Below are 23,368 nucleotides of genomic sequence, written 5' to 3'. Positions count from 1 at the left end.
AATTATTGACACCCTATATAAAGATGAGCAGAAATAAATTATTGACACCCTTTATAAAGATGAGCAGAAATAAATTATTGACACCCTAAAAGCCTAAATAAATTATTGACACCCTTTATAAAGATGAGCAGAAATAAATTATTGACACCCTTTATAAAGATGAGCAGAAATAAATTATTGACACCCTAAAAGCCTAAATAAATTATTGACACCCTTTGTAAAGATGAGCAGAAATAAATTATTGACACCCTTTATAAAGATGAGCAGAAATAAATACTGAGCTACATTGTATCCTCAAAATGTTTTATTTGTATTATTGTATAATAATGAAATTGATCAGAGAAAGATATTTTGTTTAACAAGTAATTTTTTTTTTCTCTCCCTTTAAAAGGTAGGGGTCATAAATTATTGACACACCTGTTTTCAATATTCACCTTTTTATTTTATTTTTGTTTTATTTTACCTTTATTTAACTAAAAGTCAGTTAATTTTGAAGTCGCTTCTGGATAAGAGAGTCTGAAATAAATGATTGACACCCTAAATGTAAATGTAAGAACAAATTATTATTCTTACACCTTTTAAAGATGAGGATAACGCCACTGAGCTTTTTTTCTAGAATGTTTCATGAGTTGGACACATTAGGAGGGATCTTAGACACACAGATACATGTTTCATGAGTTGGACATTATTGACACCCATTAGGGAGGGATCTTAGACCACAGATACATGTTTCATGAGTTGGACACATTAGGAGGGATCTTAGACCACAGATACATGTTTATGAGTTGGACACATTAGGAGGGATCTTAGAAACACAGATACATGTTTCATGAGTTGGACACATTAGGAGGGATCTTAGATCCTCAAAGATACATGTTTCATGAGTTGGACACATTAGGAGGGAAATTAGACCAGAAAGATACATGTTTCATGAGTTGGACACATTAGGAGGGATCTTAGACCACACAGATACATGTTTCATAAGTTGGACACATTAGGAGGGATCTTAGACCACAGATACATGTTTCATGAGTTGGAGGACACATTAGGAGGGATCTTAGACCACACAGATACATGTTTCATGAGTTGGACACATTAGGAGGGATCTTAGACCACAGATACATGTTTCATGAGTTGGACACATTAGGAGGGATCTTAGACCACACAGATACATGTTTCATGAGTTGGACACATTAGGAGGGATCTTAGACCACAGATACATGTTTCATGAGTTGGACACATTAGGAGGGATCTTAGACCACACAGATACATGTTCCATGAGTTGGACACATTAGGAGGGATCTTAGACCACAGATACATGTTTCATGAGTTGGAGGACACATTAGGAGGGATCTTAGACCACAGATACATGTTTCATTGGCACACACCACTGGGTGGACGTGGCCTTTATCCTCATCTGACCAAAGCACCGGTTCCAATGCAACATTCATAATCTACATTTATCGATGGCCATCTCACTGAAATCCTGTGGTTTGAATGGAGGAGGGCAGTCCACAAGCACAGACAAAGGATATGAAGGATCTGTATGGAGGAGGGCAGTCCACAAGCACAGACAAAGGATATGAAGGATCTGAATGGAGGAGGGCAGTCCACAAGCACAGACAAAGGATATGAAGGATCTGAATGGAGGAGGGCAGTCCACAAGCACAGACAAAGGATATGAAGGATCTGAATGGAGGAGGGCAGTCCACAAGCACAGACAAAGGATATGAAGGATCTGTATGGAGGAGGTCTAAGAGTCCTTTGACAAGATCACAGACAAAGGATTGTATGGAAGGATCTGTAAGGGTTCTGTATGGAGGAATGGTCTAAGACGTACCTTTGAGAATGATGTATTAAATCATATAATTTCAATTGTATGGAGGTCTAAGATCTGTAAGGGTTCTGTATGGAGGTCTAAGATCTGTAAGGGTTCTGTATGGAGGTCTAAGATCTGTAAGGGTTCTGTATGGAGGCCTTGTCTAAGATCTGTATGGAGGTCTAAGATCTGTAAGGGTTCTGTATGGAGGTCTAAGATCTGTAAGGGTTCTGTATGGAGGTCTAAGATCTGTAAGGGTTCTGTATGGAGGTCTAAGATCTGTAAGGGTTCTGTATGGAGGTCTAAGATCTGTAAGGGTTCTGTATGGAGGTCTAAGATCTGTAAGGGTTCTGTATGGAGGTCTAAGATCTGTAAGGGTTCTGTATGGAGGTCTAAGATCTGTAAGGGTTCTGTATGGAGGTCTAAGATCTGTAAGGGTTCTGTATGGAGGTCTAAGATCTGTAAGGGTTCTGTATGGAGGTCTAAGATCTGTAAGGGTTCTGTATGGAGGTCTAAGATCTGTAAGGGTTCTGTATGGAGGTCTAAGATCTGTAAGGGTTCTGTATGGAGGTCTAAGATCTGTAAGGGTTCTGTATGGAGGTCTAAGATCTGTAAGGGTTCTGTATGGAGGTCTAAGATCTGTAAGGGTTCTGTATGGAGGTCTAAGATCTGTAAGGGTTCTGTATGGAGGTCTAAGATCTGTAAGGGTTCTGTATGGAGGTCTAAGATCTGTAAGGGTTCTGTATGGAGGTCTAAGATCTGTAAGGGTTCTGTATGGAGGTCTAAGATCTGTAAGGGTTCTGTATGGAGGTCTAAGATCTGTAAGGGTTCTGTATGGAGGTCTAAGATCTGTAAGGGTAAGATCTGTAAGGGTTCTGTATGGAGGTCTAAGATCTGTAAGGGTTCTGTATGGAGGTCTAAGATCTGTAAGGGTTCTGTATGGAGGTCTAAGATCTGTAAGGGTTCTGTATGGAGGTCTAAGATCTGTAAGGGTTCTGTATGGAGGTCTAAGATCTGTAAGGGTTCTGTATGGAGGTCTAAGATCTGTAAGGGTTCTGTATGGAGGTCTAAGATCTGTAAGGGTTCTGTATGGAGGTATAAGATCTGTAAGGGTTCTGTATGGAGGTATAAGATCTGTAAGGGTTCTGTATGGAGGTCTAAGATCTGTAAGGGTTCTGTATGGAGGTCTAAGATCTGTAAGGGTTCTGTATGGAGGTCTAAGATCTGTAAGGGTTCTGTATGGAGGTCTAAGATCTGTAAGGGTTCTGTAAGATGGAGGTCTAAGATCTGTAAGGGTTCTTTGGAGGGTTCTGTATGGAGGTTCTGTATGGAGGTATAAGATCTGTAAGGGTTCTGTATGGAGGTATAAGATCTGTAAGGGTTCTGTATGGAGGTCTAAGATCCCTCCTAATGTGTTCTCCAACTCATGAAACGTGATGAAAAGGCTCAGTGCTGTTTTCCTCACCAGGCACTGAAAGGTATTAAAACAGGGCTGTCAATAACTTTGACCCTGACCATTTTGAGATGTGTTTTGTATTACATATTAAACAGAACATCTTCCTATTACCAATTGTATTATTATAAAATAATATAATGTCCCTATTTTTTGTGTGCATACAATACAGCTCAGTATTTCAATTATACAGTCATTTCTGCTCGTCTTTATCGAGGGTGTCAGTCATTTCTGCTCGTCTTTATCGAGGGTGTCAGTCATTTCTGCTCGTCTTTATCGAGGGTGTCAGTCATTTCTGCTCGTCTTTATCGAGGGTGTCAGTCATTTCTGCTCGTCTTTATCGAGGGTGTCAGTAGTTTCTGCTCGTCTTTATCGAGGGTGTCAGTAGTTTCTGCTCGTCTTTATCGAGGGTGTCAGTTTCTCTGCCTTTATCGAGGGTGTCAGTAGTTATACTATATTATATTCAGTAGTTTCTGCTCGTCTTTATCGAGGGTGTCAGTAGTTTCTGCTCGTCTTTATCGAGGGTGTCAGTCATTTCTGCTCGTCTTTATCGAGGGTGTCAGTAGTTTGTGCTCGTCTTTATCGAGGGTGTCAGTAGTTTCTGCTCGTCTTTATCGAGGGTGTCAGTCATTTCTGCTCGTCTTTATCGAGGGTGTCAGTAGTTTCTGCTCGTCTTTATCGAGGGTGTCAGTAGTTTCTGCTCGTCTTTATCGAGGGTGTCAGTAGTTTCTGCTCGTCTTTATCGAGGGTGTCAGTAGTTTCTGCTCGTCTTTATCGAGGGTGTCAGTAGTTTCTGCTCGTCTTTATCGAGGGTGTCAGTAGTTTCTGCTCGTCTTTATCGAGGGTGTCAGTAGTTTCTGCTCGTCTTTATCGAGGGTGTCAGTAGTTTCTGCTCGTCTTTATCGAGGGTGTCAGTAGTTTCTGCTCGTCTTTATCGAGGGTGTCAGTAGTTTCGGACGCCGCTTTATATTTCTGTGTGCATCGACGTACATGCCGATTTCTCGCAGGACAATAATTGTTAGATCAAATTGTTAGATCAAATGTTCTGATAGCCAGTGTATCCCAGCAGACAGTCAGAGGGTCAGTACTCTGGAATGGGACGGTTGGTGGTCTACTGTGGGATGGATCCAGTTCACTGAATGGTCTTTCTGTCCAGCTAATGACGTTATGCCCATAGAGCTCTGTTTAAGAAGATAGGCTAATGAACCACAATGCAATAGCTGGATAGAGAACTACTTGTGTCGTATGTTGAACTATCTCAATCTCTATTGCAAAATTGATTTTTGTCTCAATGAGGTAAACCTGAATGAATAAAGGTTAACAAAACACAATGTAGAAAAACTCTTCTTCTTCTTCTCCTTCTTCTTCTCCTTCTTCTTCTTCTCCTAATCCGTCTTCTCCTTCTTCTTCTCCTAATCCGTCTTCTTCTTCTCCTAATCCGTCTTCTTCTTCTTCTTCTTCTTCTTCTTCTTCTTCTTCTTCTTCTTCTTCTTCTTCTTCTTCTTCTTCTTCTTCTTCTTCTTCTTCTTCCTAATCTTCTTCTTCTCCTAATCCTTCTTCTTCTTCTTCTTCTAATCCTTTTTCTCCTTCTCCTAACCCTTCTCCTCCTTCTTCTTCTTCTTCTCCTAATCCGTCTTCTCCTTCTTCTTTTTCTTCTAATCCTTCTCCTTCTTCTTCTTCTTCTTCTTCTAATCCTTCTCCTCCTTCTTCTTCATCTTCTTCTTCTCCTAATCTGTCTTCACCTTCTTCTTCTTCTCCTAATCCTTCTTCTTCTTCTCCTAATCCTTCTTCTTCTTCTTCTCCTAATCCTTTTTCTCCTTCTTCTCCTTCTTCCTCCTCTTCTTCCCTCCAGAGTGCGTTTCCTGCTGGGTGGTCGCCAAGGAGAGTTTAAGTTCCTGCCCCCGCCGGGCTACGCTCCGTGTTTCGAGGCTGTGCTACCCAGGGAGAAGCTGAGAGTGGAACACAGCCAGGAGTACAAGGAGGACCACAGTGAGACCAGGGATCTACTGGGTCCCACTATCACCCTGTCCCAGGCTGCCTTCACCCCTACACCTGTTGACACCAGCCAGGTGGGTAAAGAATACCCTTTACTATACTGTGTCATGATGGGTGTCAACTCTACTTTAACTAGTCAACAACTAACAGGGGTTAAGGTCAATTGACTAGCCTCTCTTGCCTCAGTAGTTTGCCCAGATCTACTTTAACTAGTCAACAACTAACAGGTGTTAAGGTCAATTGACTAGCCTCCCTTGCCTCAGTAGTTAGCCCAGATCTACTTTAACTAGTCAACAACTAACAGGGGTTAAGGTCAATTGACTAGCCTCCCTTGCCTCAGTAGTTTGCCCAGATCTACTTTAACTAGTCAACAACTAACAGGGGTTAAGGTCAATTGACTAGCCTCCCTTGCCTCAGTAGTTAGCCCAGATCTACTTTAACTAGTCAACAACTAACAGGGGTTAAGGTCAATTGACTAGCCTCCCTTGCCTCAGTAGTTTGCCCAGATCTAATTTAACTAGTCAACAACTAACAGGGGTTAAGGTCAATTGACTAGCCTCCCTTGCCTCAGTAGTTAGCCCAGATCAACACTAGTTATACCAAAGTGAGGTCCCAGAACAACAACCTCTGTCCCCATGCACTGTGTGGGTAATGCTTGTGGCCAACGGCATGTACTTCCTGTGTAATGCTTGTGGCCAACGGCATGGACTTCCTGTGTAATGCTTGTGGCCAACGGCATGGACTTCCTGTGTAATGCTTGTGGCCAACGGCATGGACTTCCTGTGTAATGCTTGTGGCCAACGGCATGGACTTCCTGTGTAATGCTTGTGGCCAACGGCATGGACTTCCTGTGTAATGCTTGTGGCCAACGGCATGGACTTCCCGTGTAATGCTTGTGGCCAACGGCATGGACTTCCCGTGTAATGCTTGTGGCCAACGGCATGGACTTCCTGTGTAATGCTTGTGGCCAAAGCCTTGGACTTCCTGTGTAATGCTTGTGGCCAACGGCATGGACTCCCTGTGTAATGCTTGTGGCCAACGGCATGTACTTCCTGTGTAATGCTTGTGGCCAACGGCATGGACTTCCTGTGTAATGCTTGTGGCCAACGGCATGGACTTCCTGTGTAATGCTTGTGGCCAACGGCATGGACTTCCTGTGTAATGCTTGTGGCCAACGGCATGGACTTTGTAATGCTTGTGTAATGCCAACGGCATGGACTTCCTGTGTAATGCTTGTGGCCAACGGCATGGACTTCCTGTGTAATGCTTGTGGCCAACGGCATGGACTTCCTGTGTAATGCTTGTGGCCAACGGCATGGACTTCCTGTGTAATGCTTGTGGCCAACGGCATGGACTTCCTGTGTAATGCTTGTGGCCAACGGCATGGACTTCCTGTGTAATGCTTGTGGCCAACGGCATGGACTTCCTGTGTAATGCTTGTGGCCAACGGCATGGACTTCCTGTGTAATGCTTGTGGCCAACGGCATGGACTTCCTGTGTAATGCTTGTGGCCAACGGCATGGACTTCCTGTGTAATGCTTGTGGCCAACGGCATGGACTTCCTGTGTAATGCTTGTGGCCAACGGCATGGACTTCCTGTGTAATGCTTGTGGCCAACGGCATGGACTTCCTGTGTAATGCTTGTGGCCAACGGCATGGACTTCCTGTGTAATGCTTGTGGCCAACGGCATGGACTTCCTGTGTAATGCTTGTGGCCAACGGCATGGACTTCCTGTGTAATGCTTGTGGCCAACGGCATGGACTTCCTGTGTAATGCTTGTGGCCAACGGCATGGACTTCCTGTGTAATGCTTGTGGCCAACGGCATGGACTTCCTGTGTAATGCTTGTGGCCAATGGCATGGACTTCCTGTGTAATGCTTGTGGCCAACGGCATGGACTTCCTGTGTAATGCTTGTGGCCAACAGCATGGACTTCCTGTGTAATGCTTGTGGCCAACGGCATGGACTCCCTGTGTAATGCTTGTGGCCAACGGCATGGACTTCCTGTGTAATGCTTGTGGCCAACGGCATGGACTCCCTGTGTAATGCTTGTGGCCAACGGCATGGACTTCCTGTGTAATGCTTGTGGCCAACGGCATGGACTTCCTGTGTAATGCTTGTGGCCAACGGCATGGACTTCCTGTGTAATGCTTGTGGCCAACGGCATGGACTTCCTGTGTAATGCTTGTGGCCAACGGCATGGACTTCCTGTGTAATGCTTGTGGCCAACGGCATGGACTTCCTGTGTAATGCTTGTGGCCAACGGCATGGACTTCCTGTGTAATGCTTGTGGCCAACGGCATGGACTTCCTGTGTAATGCTTGTGGCCAACGGCATGGACTTCCTGTGTAATGCTTGTGGCCAACGGCATGGACTTCCTGTGTAATGCTTGTGGCCAACGGCATGGACTTCCTGTGTAATGCTTGTGGCCAACGGCATGGACTTCCTGTTTCAGGTTGTTCTGCCTCCTCACCTGGAGAGGATCAGGGAGAAGCTGGCCGAGAACATCCATGAGCTGTGGGTGATGAATAAGATTGACCTGGGCTGGACCTACGGAGCTGTGAGTACACACGTGCGCGCTAATGATGCGCGGGTCAGCTGTTTGTTCACCCGCACCTCCTGAAATGGCTAATAACCCATCCACAATGGTTTAGAACTGCGTAAAACTTGCTCTAAAACGGAAACATTTTGGGTGGGGGGAATTGCAGGAAATAAACTTTAAAATGTTAATTTTTCTCTCTGCCGTCAAGACTGGGGTCATTACATTTTCCTTCCCACTTGTTGAGTGGGGGGGGGCAAATCTCGCATAGGGCCCCCAAAAGACTAGAGCCGGCCCTGGTCATCACTTGTTGTCCTAGAAGACTAAATAAACCCTTACTCACCAGAATGTAATACATCATGGAATGACATCAGTTGGTTTCCTCTTTCATCTTTCATCTCTGATGTTCTAGAGCAGCAAGGGGTTAGACTGCCCTGTAGGGGCTTAGACTGCCCTGTAGGGAGTTAGACTGCCCTGTAGGGGGTTAGACTGCCCTGTAGGGGGTTAGACTGCCCTGTAGGGGGTTAGACTGCCCTGTAGGGGGTTAGACTGCCCTGTAGGGGGTTAGACTGCCCTGTAGGGGGTTAGACTGCCCTGTAGGGGTTAGACTGCCCTGTAGGGGGTTAGACTGCCCTGTAGGGGGTTAGACTGCCCTGTAGGGGGTTAGACTGCCCTGTAGGGGGTTAGACTGCCCTGTAGGGGGTTAGACTGCCCTGTAGGGGGTTAGACTGCCCTGTAGGGGGTTAGACTGCCCTGTAGGGGGTTAGACTGCCCTGTAGGGAGTTAGACTGCCCTGTAGGGGGTTAGACTGCCCTGTAGGGGGTTAGACTGCCCTGTAGGGGTTAGACTGTTAGACTGCCCTGTAGGGGTTAGACTGCCCTGTAGGGGGGTAGACTTCCCTGTAGGGGGTTAGACTGCCCTGTAGGGGGTTAGACTGCCCTGTAGGGGGTTAGACTGCCCTGTAGGGGGTTAGACTGCCCTGTAGGGGGTTAGACTGCCCTGTAGGGGGTAGACTGCCCTGTAGGGGTTAGACTGCCCTGTAGGGGGTTAGACTGCCCTGTAGGGGGTTAGACTGCCCTGTAGGGGGTTAGACTGCCCTGTAGGGGTTAGACTGCCCTGTAGGGGGTTAGACTGCCCTGTAGGGGGACTGCCCTGTAGGGGTTAGACTGCCCTGTAGGGGGTTAGACTGCCCTGTAGGGGGTAGACTGCCCTGTAGGGGGTTAGACTGCCCTGTAGGGGGTTAGACTGCCCTGTAGGGGGTAGACTGCCCTGTAGGGGGTTAGACTGCCCTGTAGGGGGTTAGACTGCCCTGGAGTCCTGGAGCTACGTTGGTTATCCTCTACCACTGACAGTCAACATGTCCCTGTCGATTTAGACATTTCCCTCCACTAAACAGAAACAGTTCCTGTGTGGGATACTGCCAGCCTCTCAGGGCCTCTCTTACCCCCAGCAGGTAGTTGAGGATTCAGATAATGGTGTTGTGTTGCAGGTTAGGGACAACAACAGATAATGGTGTTGTGTTAGGGACAACAACAGGTTCGTGACAACAACAGATAATGCTGTTCTGTTCCAGGTTCGGGACATCAACAGATAATGCTGTTGTGTTCCAGGTTCGTGACAACAACAGATAATGCTGTTGTGTTCCAGGTTCGTGACAACAACAGATAATGCTGTTGTGTTCCAGGTACGAGACAACAACAGATAATGGTGTTGTGTTGCAGGTACGGGACGATAACAAGCGGCAGCATCCTTGTCTGGTGGAGTTCTCCAAGCTGCCTGAGCAGGAGAGGAGCTACAACCTACAGATGTCTCTGGAGACTCTCAAGTAAGTTTCCACCCTGGATACTGTTGCTGCTCGGTATAATCCCTAGTTACCACCCTGGATACTGTTGCTGCTGGGTACAATCCCTAGTTACCACCCTGGATACTGTTCCTGCTGGGTACAATCCCTAGTTACCACCCTGGATACTGTTACAATCCCTAGTTACCACTCTGGATACTGTTCCTGCTGGGTACAATCCCTAGTTACCACCCTGGATATACAACTGTTACCACTCTGGATACCTGCTGGGTACAATCCCTAGTTACCACCCTGGATATACTGTTACCACCTGGATACTGTTTCTGCTGGGTACAATCCCTAGTTACCACCCTGGATACTGTTTCTGCTGGGTACAATCCCTAGTTACCACCTGGATACTGTTCCTGCTGGGTACAATCCCTAGTTACCACTCTGGATACTGTTCCTGCTGGGTACAATCCCTAGTTACCACCTGGATACCTGCTGGGTACAATCCCTAGTTACCACTCTGGATACTGTTCCTGCTGGGTACAATCCCTAGTTACCACTCTGGATACTGTTTCTGCTGGGTACAATCCCTAGTTACCACCCTGGATACTGTTCCTGCTGGGTACAATCCCTAGTTACCACCCTGGATACTGTTTCTGCTGGGTACAATCCCTAGTTACCACTCTGGATACTGTTCCTGTTACAACCTAGTTACCCTCTGGATACTGTTCCTGCTGGGTACAATCCCTAGTTACCACCCTGGATACTGTTTCTGCTGGGTACAATCCCTAGTTACCACTCTGGATACTGTTCCTGCTGGGTACAATCCCTAGTTACCACTCTGGATATACTGTTACCACCCTGGATACTGCTGCTGGGTACAATCCCTAGTTACCACTCTGGATACTGTTCCTGCTGGGTACAATCCCTAGTTACCACCCTGGATACTGTTTCTGCTGGGTACAATCCCTAGTTACCACTCTGGATACTGTTTCTGCTGGGTACAATCCCTAGTTACCACCCTGGATACTGTTTCTGCTGGGTACAATCCCTAGTTACCACTCTGGATACTGTTTCTGCTGGGTACAATCCCTAGTTACCACCCTGGATACTGTTTCTGCTGGGTACAATCCCTAGTTACCACTCTGGATACTGTTCCTGCTGGGTACAATCCCTAGTTACCACTCTGGATACTGTTCCTGCTGGGTACAATCCCTAGTTACCACTCTGGATACTGTTTCTGCTGGGTACAATCCCTAGTTACCACTCTGGATACTGTTGCTGCTGGGTACAATCTCTAGTTACCACTCTGGATACTGTTTCTGCTGGGTACAATCCCTAGTTACCACCCTGGATACTGTTTCTGCTGGGTACAATCCCTAGTTACCACTCTGGATACTGTTCCTGCTGGGTACAATCCCTAGTTACCACCCTGGATACTGTTTCTGCTGGGTACAATCCCTAGTTACCACTCTGGATACTGTTCCTGCTGGGTACAATCCCTAGTTACCACCCTGGATACTGTTCCTGTTGGGTACAATCCCTAGTTGAAACTATCCAGACTGTTTCTGCTGGGTGCAATCCCTAGTTACCACTCTGGATACTGTTCCTGCTGGGTACAATCCCTAGTTATCACCTGGATACTGTTCCTGCTGGGTACAATCCCTAGTTACCACCCTGGATACTGTTCCTGTTGGGTATTTACATTTACATTTAAGTCATTTAGCAGACGCTCTTATCCAGAGCGACTTACAAATTGGTACAATCCCTAGTTACCACCCTGGATACTGTTCCTGCTGGGTACAATCCCTAGTTATCACCTGGATACTGTTCCTGCTGGGTACAATCCCTAGTTACCACCCTGGATACTGTTCCTGTTGGGTATTTACATTTACAATCATTTAGCTCTTATCCAGAGCGACTTACAAATTGGTACAATCCCTAGTTATCACCCTGGATACTGTTCCTGCTGGGTACAATCCCTAGTTATCACCCTGGATACTGTTCCTGTTGGGTACAATCCCTAGTTACCACCCTGGATACTGTTCCTGTTGGGTACAATCCCTAGTTGAAACTATCCAGACTTGTTCCTGTTGGGTACAATCCCTAGTTGAAACTATCCAGACTGTTCCTGTTGGGTACAATCCCTAGTTACCACCCTACATACTGTTCCTGTTGGGTATAATCCCTAGTTACCACCCTGGATACTGTTCCTGCTGGGTACAATCCCGAGTTGAAACTATCCAGACTGTTCCTGCTGGGTACAATCCCTAGTTACCACCCTACATACTGTTCCTGTTGGGTATAATCCCTAGTTACCACCCTGGATACTGTTCCTGCTGGGTACAATCCCTAGTTGAAACTATCCAGACTGTTCCTGTTGGGTACAATCCCTAGTTACCACCCTGGATACTGTTCCTGTTGGGTACAATCCCGAGTTGAAACTATCCAGACTGTTCCTGCTGGGTACAATCCCTAGTTACCACCCTACATACTGTTCCTGTTGGGTATAATCCCTAGTTACCACCCTGGATACTGTTCCTGCTGGGTACAATCCCTAGTTGAAACTATCCAGACTGTTCCTGTTGGGTACAATCCCTAGTTACCTACCACCCTACATACTGTTCCTGCTGGGTACAATCCCTAGTTGAAACTATCCAGACTGTTCCTGTTGGGTACAATCCCTAGTTGAAACTATCCAGACTGTTCCTGCTGGTTTTGGCATATGACCCAAATGAAACAGACAGAACATGTAATGGAATGGAGGAATGGTCTGATGGGTGGATTTCTGTAGAACAAACATACATTTGAACTATATTGCGGTCAGTTTATGATTTTTCAAAACATGTCCCAAGTTCTCTTGATCCGTACATCATCACAGAGTGGTGTCATTCTTTGTGTTAGACTCTTACCCATTTCTATGATCCGTACACCATCACAGAGTGGTGTCATTCTTTGTGTTGGACTCTTACCCATTTCTATGATCCGTACATCATCACAGAGTGGTGTCATTCTTTGTGTTCGTCTCTTACCCATTTCTATGATCCCTACATCATCACAGAGTGGTGTCATTCTTTGTGTTCGACTCTTACCCATTTCTGTTATCAATTAACTTTTTGTCAGGAGACGGGATTTTCAATACCTGGTTCAGCTCTTCATGAACTGAATATCACACCCGTTAGACTACTTCTCTCTCAGCAAGAAACCGCCTATTTGACTTCCAGGAGTAATTTAAAACACCTGTCGGGACAACTTTGTTAGTTTTAATTAATTGCATATTTCCTGGAGATGAGAAGGAGGGAGAGAGAGAGAGGGAGAGAGAGAGAGAGAGAGAGAGAGAGAGGGAGAGAGAGAGAGAGAGAGAGAGAGAGAGAGAGAGAGAGAGAGAGAGAGAGAGGGAGAGAGAGAGGGAGAGAGAGAGAGAGAGAGAGAGAGAGAGAGAGAGAGAGAGAGAGAGAGAGAGAGAGAGAGAGAGAGAGAGAGAGAGAGAGAGAGAGAGAGAGAGAGAGAGAGAGAGAGAGAGAGAGAGAGAGAGAGAGAGAGAGAGAGAGAGAGAGAGAGAGAGGGGGAGACAGACGGAGTGCCATCTAAATGCAGAAATTAATTCCGTGACCTGAATCGCAGACACATCAATGTCCCAAATGACACCCTAATCCCTATATAGTGCACTACTTTATACTACAGCCCTATTCCCTATATAGAGCACTACTTTATACTACAGCCCTATTCCCTATATAGTACACTACTTTATACTACAGCCCTATTCCCTATATAGAGCACTACTTTATACTACAGCCCTATTCCCTATATAGAGCACTACTTTATACTACAGCCCTATTCCCTATATAGTGCACTACTTTATACTACAGCCCTATTCCCTATATAGTGCACTACTTTATACTACAGCCCTATTCCCTATATAGTGCACTACTTTTGACCAGGATCCATAGGAATTTGGTAAAAAGTAGTGCACTATGTACGGAAAAGGGTCCCGTTTGGGATGCAGACACGGCTGGAGAGCATTTATTTTAATTATACTTAGTGGATTATAATGGAGAGTGTGTGTGTGTGTGCTCAATGGCAACATATTCCCTATATCGTGCACTACTTTTAAAATAGAGCCCTATGGGCCCTGGTCAAAAGTAGGGTACTATAAAGGAATAGAGTTTTGGGACACAGCTTGAGGCACAGCTTGACACAGCTTGAGGCAAGGAGGGACTGGAACAGAACGGGCCACCGGGGTCTCCTTGTTGTAAACTATTAAGTCATTCAGTATTCAGTAGTGTTCACAGCAGGGATTAAACACTGTATTATATACGGGACTCTCACCATCAGATCTGACAGACACACCATACACTGAGTGTACAAAACATTAGGAACACCTGCTCTTTCTGTGACCAGGTGAATCCAGGTGAAAGCTATGATCCCTTATTGATGTCACTTGTTAAATCCACTTCAATCAGTGTAGATGAAGGGGAGGAGACATGTAGATGAAGGGGAGGAGACATGTAGATGAAGGGGAGGATACATGTAGATGAAGGGGAGGATACATGTAGATGAAGGGGAGGAGACATGTAGATGAAGGGGATGAGACATGTAGATGAAGGGGAGGTGACATGTAGATGAAGGGGAGGTGACATGTAGATGAAGGGGAGGAGACATGTAGATGAATGTAGATGGGAGGAGACATGAGGAGACATGTAGATGAAGGGGTGAAGGGGAGGACATGTAGATGAAGGGGAGGAGACATGTAGATGAAGGGGAGGAGACATGTAGATGAAGGGGAGGAGACATGTAGATGAAGGGGAGGAGACATGTAGATGAAGGGGAGGAGACATGTAGATGAGGGGGAGGAGACATGTAGATGAAGGGGAGGAGACGGGTTAAATAAAGATTGAGACATTGATTATGTATTTGTGTCATTCAGTAGACAAAATATTTAAGTGCTTTTTTGACGGGGTGTGGTAGTAGGTGCCAAGCGCACCGGTTTGTGACAAGAACTGCAACGCTGCTGGGTTTTTCACGCTCAACAGTTTCCTGTCTGTATCAAGAACGGTCCCTGGAAGGGTGGAATTACTAGTCGCTGTCTAGGTCAACCCACTACCCTGCTGCGTTGACTACACCCAATGGCCTCCACTGCTTATCAGTCGAGAGCCGTGCTTTCTTTTGTCGCAACACTAACGAGGCGTTAGCTTATCTTTGGCTAGCATTGTGCTAACGATGACACAACAGTGGTACTGTAGGCCTAACAACGATGACACAACAGTGATACTGTTGGCCTGACAACGATGACACAACAGTGATACTGTTGGCCTGACAACGATGACACAACAGTGGTACTGTTGGCCTGATCACAGACAACGATGAGACAGCCTATACGGTGGACATCAGAGACCGTGTGTTGCCAGGACAACAACCACTCCCTCAACGTGATCAATACAAAGGAGATGATTGGGAAAAGGAGGACCGAGCACTCCCCCATTTTCATCGGGCGGCAGGTAACCTAGTGGTTAGAGCGTTGGGCCAGAAACCAAAAGGTTACTGGGATTGAATCCCCGAGCTGACAAGGTACAAATCTGTCGTTCTGCCCCTGAACAAGGTTAAATAAATGATTGACCGGGAGCAGGTTGAGAGATTCAAGTTACTTGGTGTCCACATCACCAACAAACTATCATGTTCCAAACACACCAAGACAGTCATGAAGAGGGAACGACAAAGCCTATTCTTCCCCAGGAGACTGAACACGTTTGGCATGGGTCCTCAGATCATCTGAAGGTCCTACAGCTGCACCATCGAGAGCATGGTTGCATCACCGCCTGGTATGGCAACTGCTTGGCTTCTGCAAGCTGCTACAGAGGGTAGTGAGTACGACCCAGTACATCACTGGGGCCAAGCTTCCTGCCATCCAGGACCTCTGTACCAGGCGGTGACAGAGGAAGGCCCTAAAGACTGTCAAAGACTCCAGCCACACTAGTCATAGACTGTTCTCTCTGCTACCGCACGGCAAGCTTTACCGGAGAACCAAGTCTAGGTCCAAGAGGCTTCTAAACAGCTTCTACCCCCAAGCCATAAGACTCCTGAACAGCTAATCAAATGGCTACCCAGACCCCTCTTTTACGCTGCTGCTACTCTCTGTTTATTATTTATGCATAGTCACTTTAACTCTACCTACATGACTCTGTACCGGTACCCCCTGTATATAGTCTCCACATTGACTCTGTACCAGTACCCCCTGTATATAGTCTCCACATTGACTCTGTACCGGTACCCCCTGTATATAGCCTCCACATTGACTCTGTACCAGTACCCCCTGTATATAGCCTCCACATTGACTCTGTACCAGTACCCCCTGTATATAGTCTCCACATTGACTCTGTACCGGTACCCCTGTATATAGCCTCCACATTGACTCTGTACCAGTACCCCCTGTATATAGCCTCCACATTGACTCTGTACCAGTACCCCTGTATATAGCCTCCACATTGACTCTGTACCGGTACCCCCTGTATATAGCCTCCACATTGACTCTGTACCAGTACCCCCTGTATATAGCCTCCACATTGACTCTGTACCAGTACCCCCTGTATATAGCCTCCACATTGACTCTGTACCAGTACCCCCTGTATATAGCCTCCACATTGACTCTGTACCAGTACCCCCTGTATATAGCCTCCACATTGACTCTGTACCAGTACCCCTGTATATAGCCTCCACATTGACTCTGTACCAGTACCCCCTGTATATAGCCTCCACATTGACTCTGTACCGGTACCCCCTGTATATAGCCTCCACATTGACTCTGTACCGGTACCCCCTGTATATAGCCTCCACATTGACTCTGTACCGGTACCCCTGTATATAGCCTCCACATTGACTCTGTACCGGTACCCCCTGTATATAGCCTCCACATTGACTCTGTACAGGTACCCCCTGTATATAGCCTCCACATTGACTCTGTACCAGTACCCCTGTATATAGCCTCCACATTGACTCTGTACTGGTACCCCCTGTATATAGCCTCCACATTGACTCTGTACCGGTACCCCTGTATATAGCCTCCACATTGACTCTGTACTGGTACCCCCTGTATATAGCCTCCACATTGACTCTGTACTGGTACCCCCTGTATATAGCCTCCACATTGACTCTGTACTGGTACCCCTGTATATAGCCTCCACATTGACTTTGTACCGGTACCCCCTGTATATAGCCTCCACATTGACTCTGTACCGGTACCCCCTGTATATAGCCTCCACATTGACTCTGTACCGTAACACCCTGTATATAGCCTCCACATTGACTCTTGACTCTGTACCAGTACCCCCTGTATATAGCCTCCACATTGACTCTGTACCAGTACCCCTGTATATAGTCTCCACATTGACTCTGTACCAGTACCCCTGTATATAGCCTCCACATTGACTCTGTACCAGTACCCCCTGTATATAGTCTCCACATTGACTCTGTACCAGTACCCCCTGTATATAGCCTCAGGTCTACTACACCTGTTGTATTCAGCATTTCACTGTAAGGTCTACTACACCTGTTGTATTCAGCATTGCACTGTAAGGTCTACTACACCTGTTGTATTCAGCATTTCACTGTGAGGTCTACTACACCTGTTGTATTCAGCATTTCACTGTAAGGTCTACTACACCTGTTGTATTCAGCATTTCACTGTAAGGTCTACTACACCTGTTGTATTCAGCATTTCACTGTGAGGTCTAGTACACCTGTTGTATTCAGCATTTCACTGTGAGGTCTACTACACCTGTTGTATTCAGCATTTCACTGTAAGGTCTACTACACCTGTTGTATTCAGCATTTCACTGTGAGGTCTACTACACCTGTTGTATTCAGCATTTCACTGTGAGGTCTACTACACCTGTTGTATTCAGCATTTCACTGTAAGGTCTACTACACCTGTTGTATTCAGCATTTCACTGTGAGGTCTACTACACCTGTTGTATTCAGCATTTCACTGTGAGGTCTACTACACCTGTTGTATTCAGCATTTCACTGTGAGGTCTACTACACCTGTTGTATTCAGCATTTCACTGTGAGGTCTACTACACCTGTTGTATTCAGCATTTCACTGTGAGGTCTACTACACCTGTTGTATTCAGCATTTCACTGTGAGGTCTACTACACCTGTTGTATTCAGCATTTCACTGTGAGGTCTACTACACCTGTTGTATTCAGCATTTCACTGTGAGGTCTACTACACCTGTTGTATTCAGCATTTCACTGTAAGGTCTACTACACCTGTTGTATTCAGCATTTCACTGTGAGGTCTACTACACCTGTTGTATTCAGCATTTCACTGTGAGGTCTACTACACCTGTTGTATTCAGCATTTCACTGTGAGGTCTACTACACCTGTTATATTCAGCATTTCACTGTGAGGTCTACTACACCTGTTGTATTCAGCATTTCACTGTGAGGTCTACTACACCTGTTGTATTCAGCATTTCACTGTAAGGTCTACTACACCTGTTGTATTCAGCATTTCACTGTGAGGTCTACTACACCTGTTGTATTCAGCATTTCACTGTAAGGTCTACTACACCTGTTGTATTCAGCATTTCACTGTGAGGTCTACTACACCTGTTGTATTCAGCATTTCACTGTGAGGTCTACTACACCTGTTGTATTCAGCATTTCACTGTGAGGTCTACTACACCTGTTGTATTCAGCATTTCACTGTAAGGTCTACTACACCTGTTGTATTCAGCATTTCACTGTGAGGTCTACTACACCTATTGTATTCAGCATTTCACTGTGAGGTCTACTACACCTGTTGTATTCAGCATTTCACTGTGAGGTCTACTACACCTGTTGTATTCAGCATTTCACTGTGAGGTCTACTACACCTGTTGTATTCAGCATTTCACTGTGAGGTCTACTACACCTGTTGTATTCAACATTTCACTGTGAGGTCTACTACACCTGTTGTATTCAGCATTTCACTGTGAGGTCTACTACACCTGTTGTATTCAGCATTTCACTGTGAGGTCTACTACACCTGTCTACTACACCTGTTGTATTCAGCATTTCACTGTGAGGTCTACTACACCTGTTGTATTCAGCATTTCACTGTGAGGTCTACTACACCTGTTGTATTCAGCATTTCACTGTGAGGTCTACTACACCTGTTGTATTCAGCATTTCACTGTGAGGTCTACTACACCTGTTGTATTCAGCATTTCACTGTGAGGTCTACTACACCTGTTGTATTCAGCATTTCACTGTGAGGTCTACTACACCTGTTGTATTCAGCATTTCACTGTGAGGTCTACTACACCTGTTGTATTCAGCATTTCACTGTGAGGTCTACTACACCTGTTGTATTCGGGGACATGTGGCAAATACAATTTGATTTGATTTGTGTGAAGCTAGTCACACCCTCTCTTAGTGAAGCTGACTTCTCCTTTCTGATTGGTCTGAAGGACTCTCTTGGCCCTGGGTTGCCACGTGGGGCTGGCTGATGAGCACGCCGTGGAGAAGGTGAAGAACCTCAAGCTCTCCGCCACGTGAGTCACTCTCCTCACTTCAGTCGGTCTGTACCATCTTATTACACAACAGTTAGCACCTACTGTATGTTCTCCAGCCTCTGCTGCTAGTCGCTAAGATTGACATCTCTGCTCATAGCTATTTACGTTCTCCAAGTGCAATGTCAATGACTGCTAGTGTGTTGGATGTACTGGTACACATTTCAGTTTAAGTGCATATTTTGCCTAAGCTTGTGCCTTACCAAAAATGACTATTTTTCTGTTTTAAGCTAGTCCTTTACCAGTTGGGTGTCTGTTTTAATGTTTTAACCTAGTCCTTTATCAGATGGGTGTCTGTTTTAATGTTTTAACCTAGTCCTTTATCAGATGGGTGTCTGTTTTAATGTTTTAACCTAGTCCTTTACCAGATGGGTGTCTGTTTTAATGTTTTAACCTAGTCCTTTATCAGATGGGTGTCTGTTTTAATGTTTTATCCTAGTCCTTTATCAGATGGGTGTCTGTTTTAATGTTTTATCCTAGTCCTTTACCAGATGGGTGTCTATTTTAATGTTTTATCCTAGTCCTTCACCAGATGGGTGTCTGTTTTAATGTTTTATCCTAGTCCTTTATCAGATGGGTGTCTGTTTTAATGTTTTAACCTCGTCCTTTACCAGATGGGTGTCTGTTTTATCCTCGTCCTTTACCAGATGGGTGTCTGTTTTATCCTAGTCCTTTACCAGATGGGTGTCTGTTTTAATGTTTTATCCTAGTCCTTTATCAGATGGGTGTCTGTTTTAATGTTTTATCCTAGTCCTTTACCAGATTGGTGTCTGTTTTAATGTTTTATCCTAGTCCTTCACCAGATGGGTGTCTGTTTTAATGTTTTATCCTAGTCCTTTATCAGATGGGTGTCTGTTTTAATGTTTTAACCGAGTCCTTTATCAGATGGATGTCTGTTTTATCCTCGTCCTTTACCAGATGGGTGTCTGTTTTATCCTAGTCCTTTACCAGATGGGACATCTCTGTCTGTTTTAACCTAGTCCTTTACCAGATGGGTGTCTGTTTTAACCTAGTCCTTTACCAGATGGGTGTCTGTTTTAACCTAGTCCTTTACCAGATGGGTGTCTGTTTTAATATTTTATCCTAGTCCTTTACCAGATGGGTGTCTGTTTTATCCTAGTCCTTTACCAGATGGGTGTCTGTTTTATCCTAGTCCTTTACCAGATGGGTGTCTGTTTTAACCTAGTCCTTTACCAGTTGGGTGTCTGTTTTATCCTAGTCCTTTATCAGATGGGTGTCTGTTTTAATGTTTTATCCTAGTCCTTTACCAGATGGGTGTCTGTTTTATCCTAGTCCTTTACCAGATGGGTGTCTGTTTTATCCTGGTCCTTTACCAGATGGGTGTCTGTTTTACCTAGTCCTTTACCAGATGGGTGTCTGTTTTAATATTTTATCCTAGTCCTTTACCAGATGGGTGTCTGTTTTATCCTCGTCCTTTACCAGATGGGTGTCTGTTTTATCCTAGTCCTTTACCAGATGGGTGTCTGTTTTAACCTAGTCCTTTACCAGATGGGTGTCTGTTATAACCGAGTCCTTTACCAGTTGGGTGTCTGTTTTATCCTAGTCCTTTACCAGATGGGTGTCTGTTTTAATGTTTTAACCGAGTCCTTTATCAGATGGATGTCTGTTTTATCCTCGTCCTTTACCAGATGGGTGTCTGTTTTATCCTAGTCCTTTACCAGATGGGTGTCTGTTTTAACCTAGTCCTTTACCAGATGGGTGTCTGTTTTAACCTAGTCCTTTACCAGATGGGTGTCTGTTTTAACCTAGTCCTTTACCAGATGGGTGTCTGTTTTAATGTTTTATCCTAGTCCTTTACCAGATGGGTGTCTGTTTTATCCTAGTCCTTTACCAGATGGGTGTCTGTTTTATCCTGGTCCTTTACCAGATGGGTGTCTGTTTTACCTAGTCCTTTACCAGATGGGTGTCTGTTTTAATGTTTTATCCTAGTCCTTTACCAGATGGGTGTCTGTTTTATCCTAGTCCTTTACCAGATGGGTGTCTGTTTTATCCTGGTCCTTTACCAGATGGGTGTCTGTTTTACCTAGTCCTTTATCAGATGGGTGTCTGTTTTATCCTCGTCCTTTACCAGATGGGTGTCTGTTTTATCCTCGTCCTTTACCAGATGGGTGTCTGTTTTATCCTAGTTCTTTACCAGATGGGTGTCTGTTTTAACCTAGTCCTTTACCAGATGGGTGTCTGTTATAACCGAGTCCTTTACCAGTTGGGTGTCTGTTTTATCCTAGTCCTTTACCAGATGGGTGTCTGTTTTATCCTAGTCCATTACCAGATGGGTGTCTGTTATAACCTAGTCATTTACCAGTTGGGTGTCTGTTTTATCCTGGTCCTTTATCAGATGGGTGTCTGTTTTAATATTTTATCCTAGTCCTTCACCAGATGGGTGTCTGTTTTAATGTTTTAACCTGGTCCTTTACCAGATGGGTGTCTGTTTTAATATTTTATCCTAGTCCTTTACCAGATGGGTGTCTGTTTTATCCTAGTCCTTTACCAGATGGGTGTCTGTTTTATCCTAGTCCTTTACCAGATGGGTGTCTGTTTTAATATTTTATCCTAGTCCTTTACCAGATGGGTGTCTGTTTTAATATTTTATCCTAGTCCTTTATCAGATGGGTGTCTGTTTTATCCTAGTCCTTTACCAGATGGGTGTCTGTTTTATCCTAGTCCTTTACCAGATGGGTGTCTGTTTTATCCTAGTCCTTTATCAGATGGGTGTCTGTTTTATCCTAGTCCTTTACCAGATGGGTGTCTGTTTTAATATTTTCTCCTAGTCCTTTACCAGATGGGTGTCTGTTTTAATATTTTATCCTAGTCCTTTATCAGATGGGTGTCTGTTTTATCCTAGTCCTTTACCAGATGGGTGTCTGTTTTAATATTTTATCCTAGTCCTTTACCAGATGGGTGTCTGTTTTAATATTTTATCCTAGTCCTTTATCAGATGGGTGTCTGTTTTAATATTTTATCCTAGTCCTTTACCAGATGGGTGTCTGTTTTATCCTAGTCCTTTACCAGATGGGTGTTTGTTTTAATGTTTTAGCCTAGTCCTTTACCAGATGGGTGTCTGTTTTATCCTAGTCCTTTATCAGATGGGTGTCTGTTTTATCCTAGTCCTTTACCAGATGGGTGTCTGTTTTAACCTAGTCCTTTATCAGATGGGTGTCTGTTTTAATGTTTTATCCTAGTCCTTTACCAGATGGGTGTCTGTTTTAATGTTTTATCCTAGTCCTTTACCAGATGGGTGTCTGTTTTATCCTAGTCCTTTATCAGATGGGTGTCTGTTTTAATGTTTTATCCTAGTCCTTTATCAGATGGGTGTCTGTTTTAATATTTTAACCTAGTCCTTTATCAGATGGGTGTCTGTTTTATCCTAGTCCTTCACCAGATGGGTGTCCGTTTTAATGTTTTAACCTAGTCCTTTACCAGATGGGTGTCTGTTTTATCCTAGTCCTTTACCAGATGGGTGTCTGTTTTAATGTTTTATCCTAGTCCTTCACCAGATGGGTAAACATTCTCACGCCAAACTATTTTTCTCCCATCCAACAGCGTCTCCCTAGACTAATGTTTTCTCTCTCTCTATGTGTCCATGCGTCCTCTCTGGTCCAGTTATGAGCTGTCTAGTGGCTACAAGCCTGCTCCTATGGACCTGGGGCACATCAAGCTGGCCTCTACCCAGGAGGCCATGGTGGACAAGCTGGCGGAGAACGCTCACAATGTGTGGGCCAGGGATCGCATACGCCAGGGCTGGACCTACGGCATCCAGCAGGTGTGTCACCCAAAGGTGTGTGTGTTTGTGTGTGCAGCCGGGCTGCAGCGGGGTGGGGGTGGGGGTGGGGGTGGTGGTGGTGGTGTGGGGGTGGGGGTGGTGGTGGTGGTGTGGGGGTGGGGGTGGTGGTGGTGGGGGTGGTGGTGGTGGTGGGGGCGCTGACCAGGGTGCTGAAACAGCTCAACAGCCGCCCAAAGAAAATTGTATAGGACCCTTGGCATCTTTAATGGGCCCACTACAGAGGTGCTGATGGGCCCACTACAGAGGATCTACTGGGCCCACTACAGAGGTGCTGATGGGCCCACTACAGAGGTACTGATGGGCCCACTACAGAGGTGCTTATGGGCCCACTACAGAGGTACTGATGGGCCCACTACAGAGGTACTGATGGGCCCAATACAGAGGTAGTGATGGGCCCACTACAGAGGTGCTTATGGGTCC

General features: G+C 45.3%; 1 protein-coding gene across 1 annotated transcript in view; it reads left to right on the top strand.

Annotated features, from left to right (window-relative positions):
• The window catches only part of LOC124020930 (ryanodine receptor 2-like), a gene marked incomplete at its 5' end in the record, with an annotated part of 193,375 nt that overhangs the window by 107,180 nt on the left and 62,827 nt on the right, over positions 1-23,368 (top strand). Inside the window, 5 exon segments of the mRNA XM_046336241.1 lie at positions 5,125-5,341; positions 7,723-7,827; positions 9,528-9,631; positions 19,045-19,128; positions 22,768-22,979. Of these exon segments, the coding sequence (XP_046192197.1) occupies positions 5,125-5,341; positions 7,723-7,827; positions 9,528-9,631; positions 19,045-19,128; positions 22,768-22,979 (722 nt within the window).

The sequence above is a fragment of the Oncorhynchus gorbuscha genome, unplaced genomic scaffold (genome assembly GCF_021184085.1).
Source record: "Oncorhynchus gorbuscha isolate QuinsamMale2020 ecotype Even-year unplaced genomic scaffold, OgorEven_v1.0 Un_scaffold_993, whole genome shotgun sequence".
NCBI classification, from domain to species: Eukaryota; Metazoa; Chordata; class Actinopteri; order Salmoniformes; family Salmonidae; genus Oncorhynchus; species Oncorhynchus gorbuscha.
This window is presented reverse-complemented; position numbering and strand designations above follow the sequence as displayed.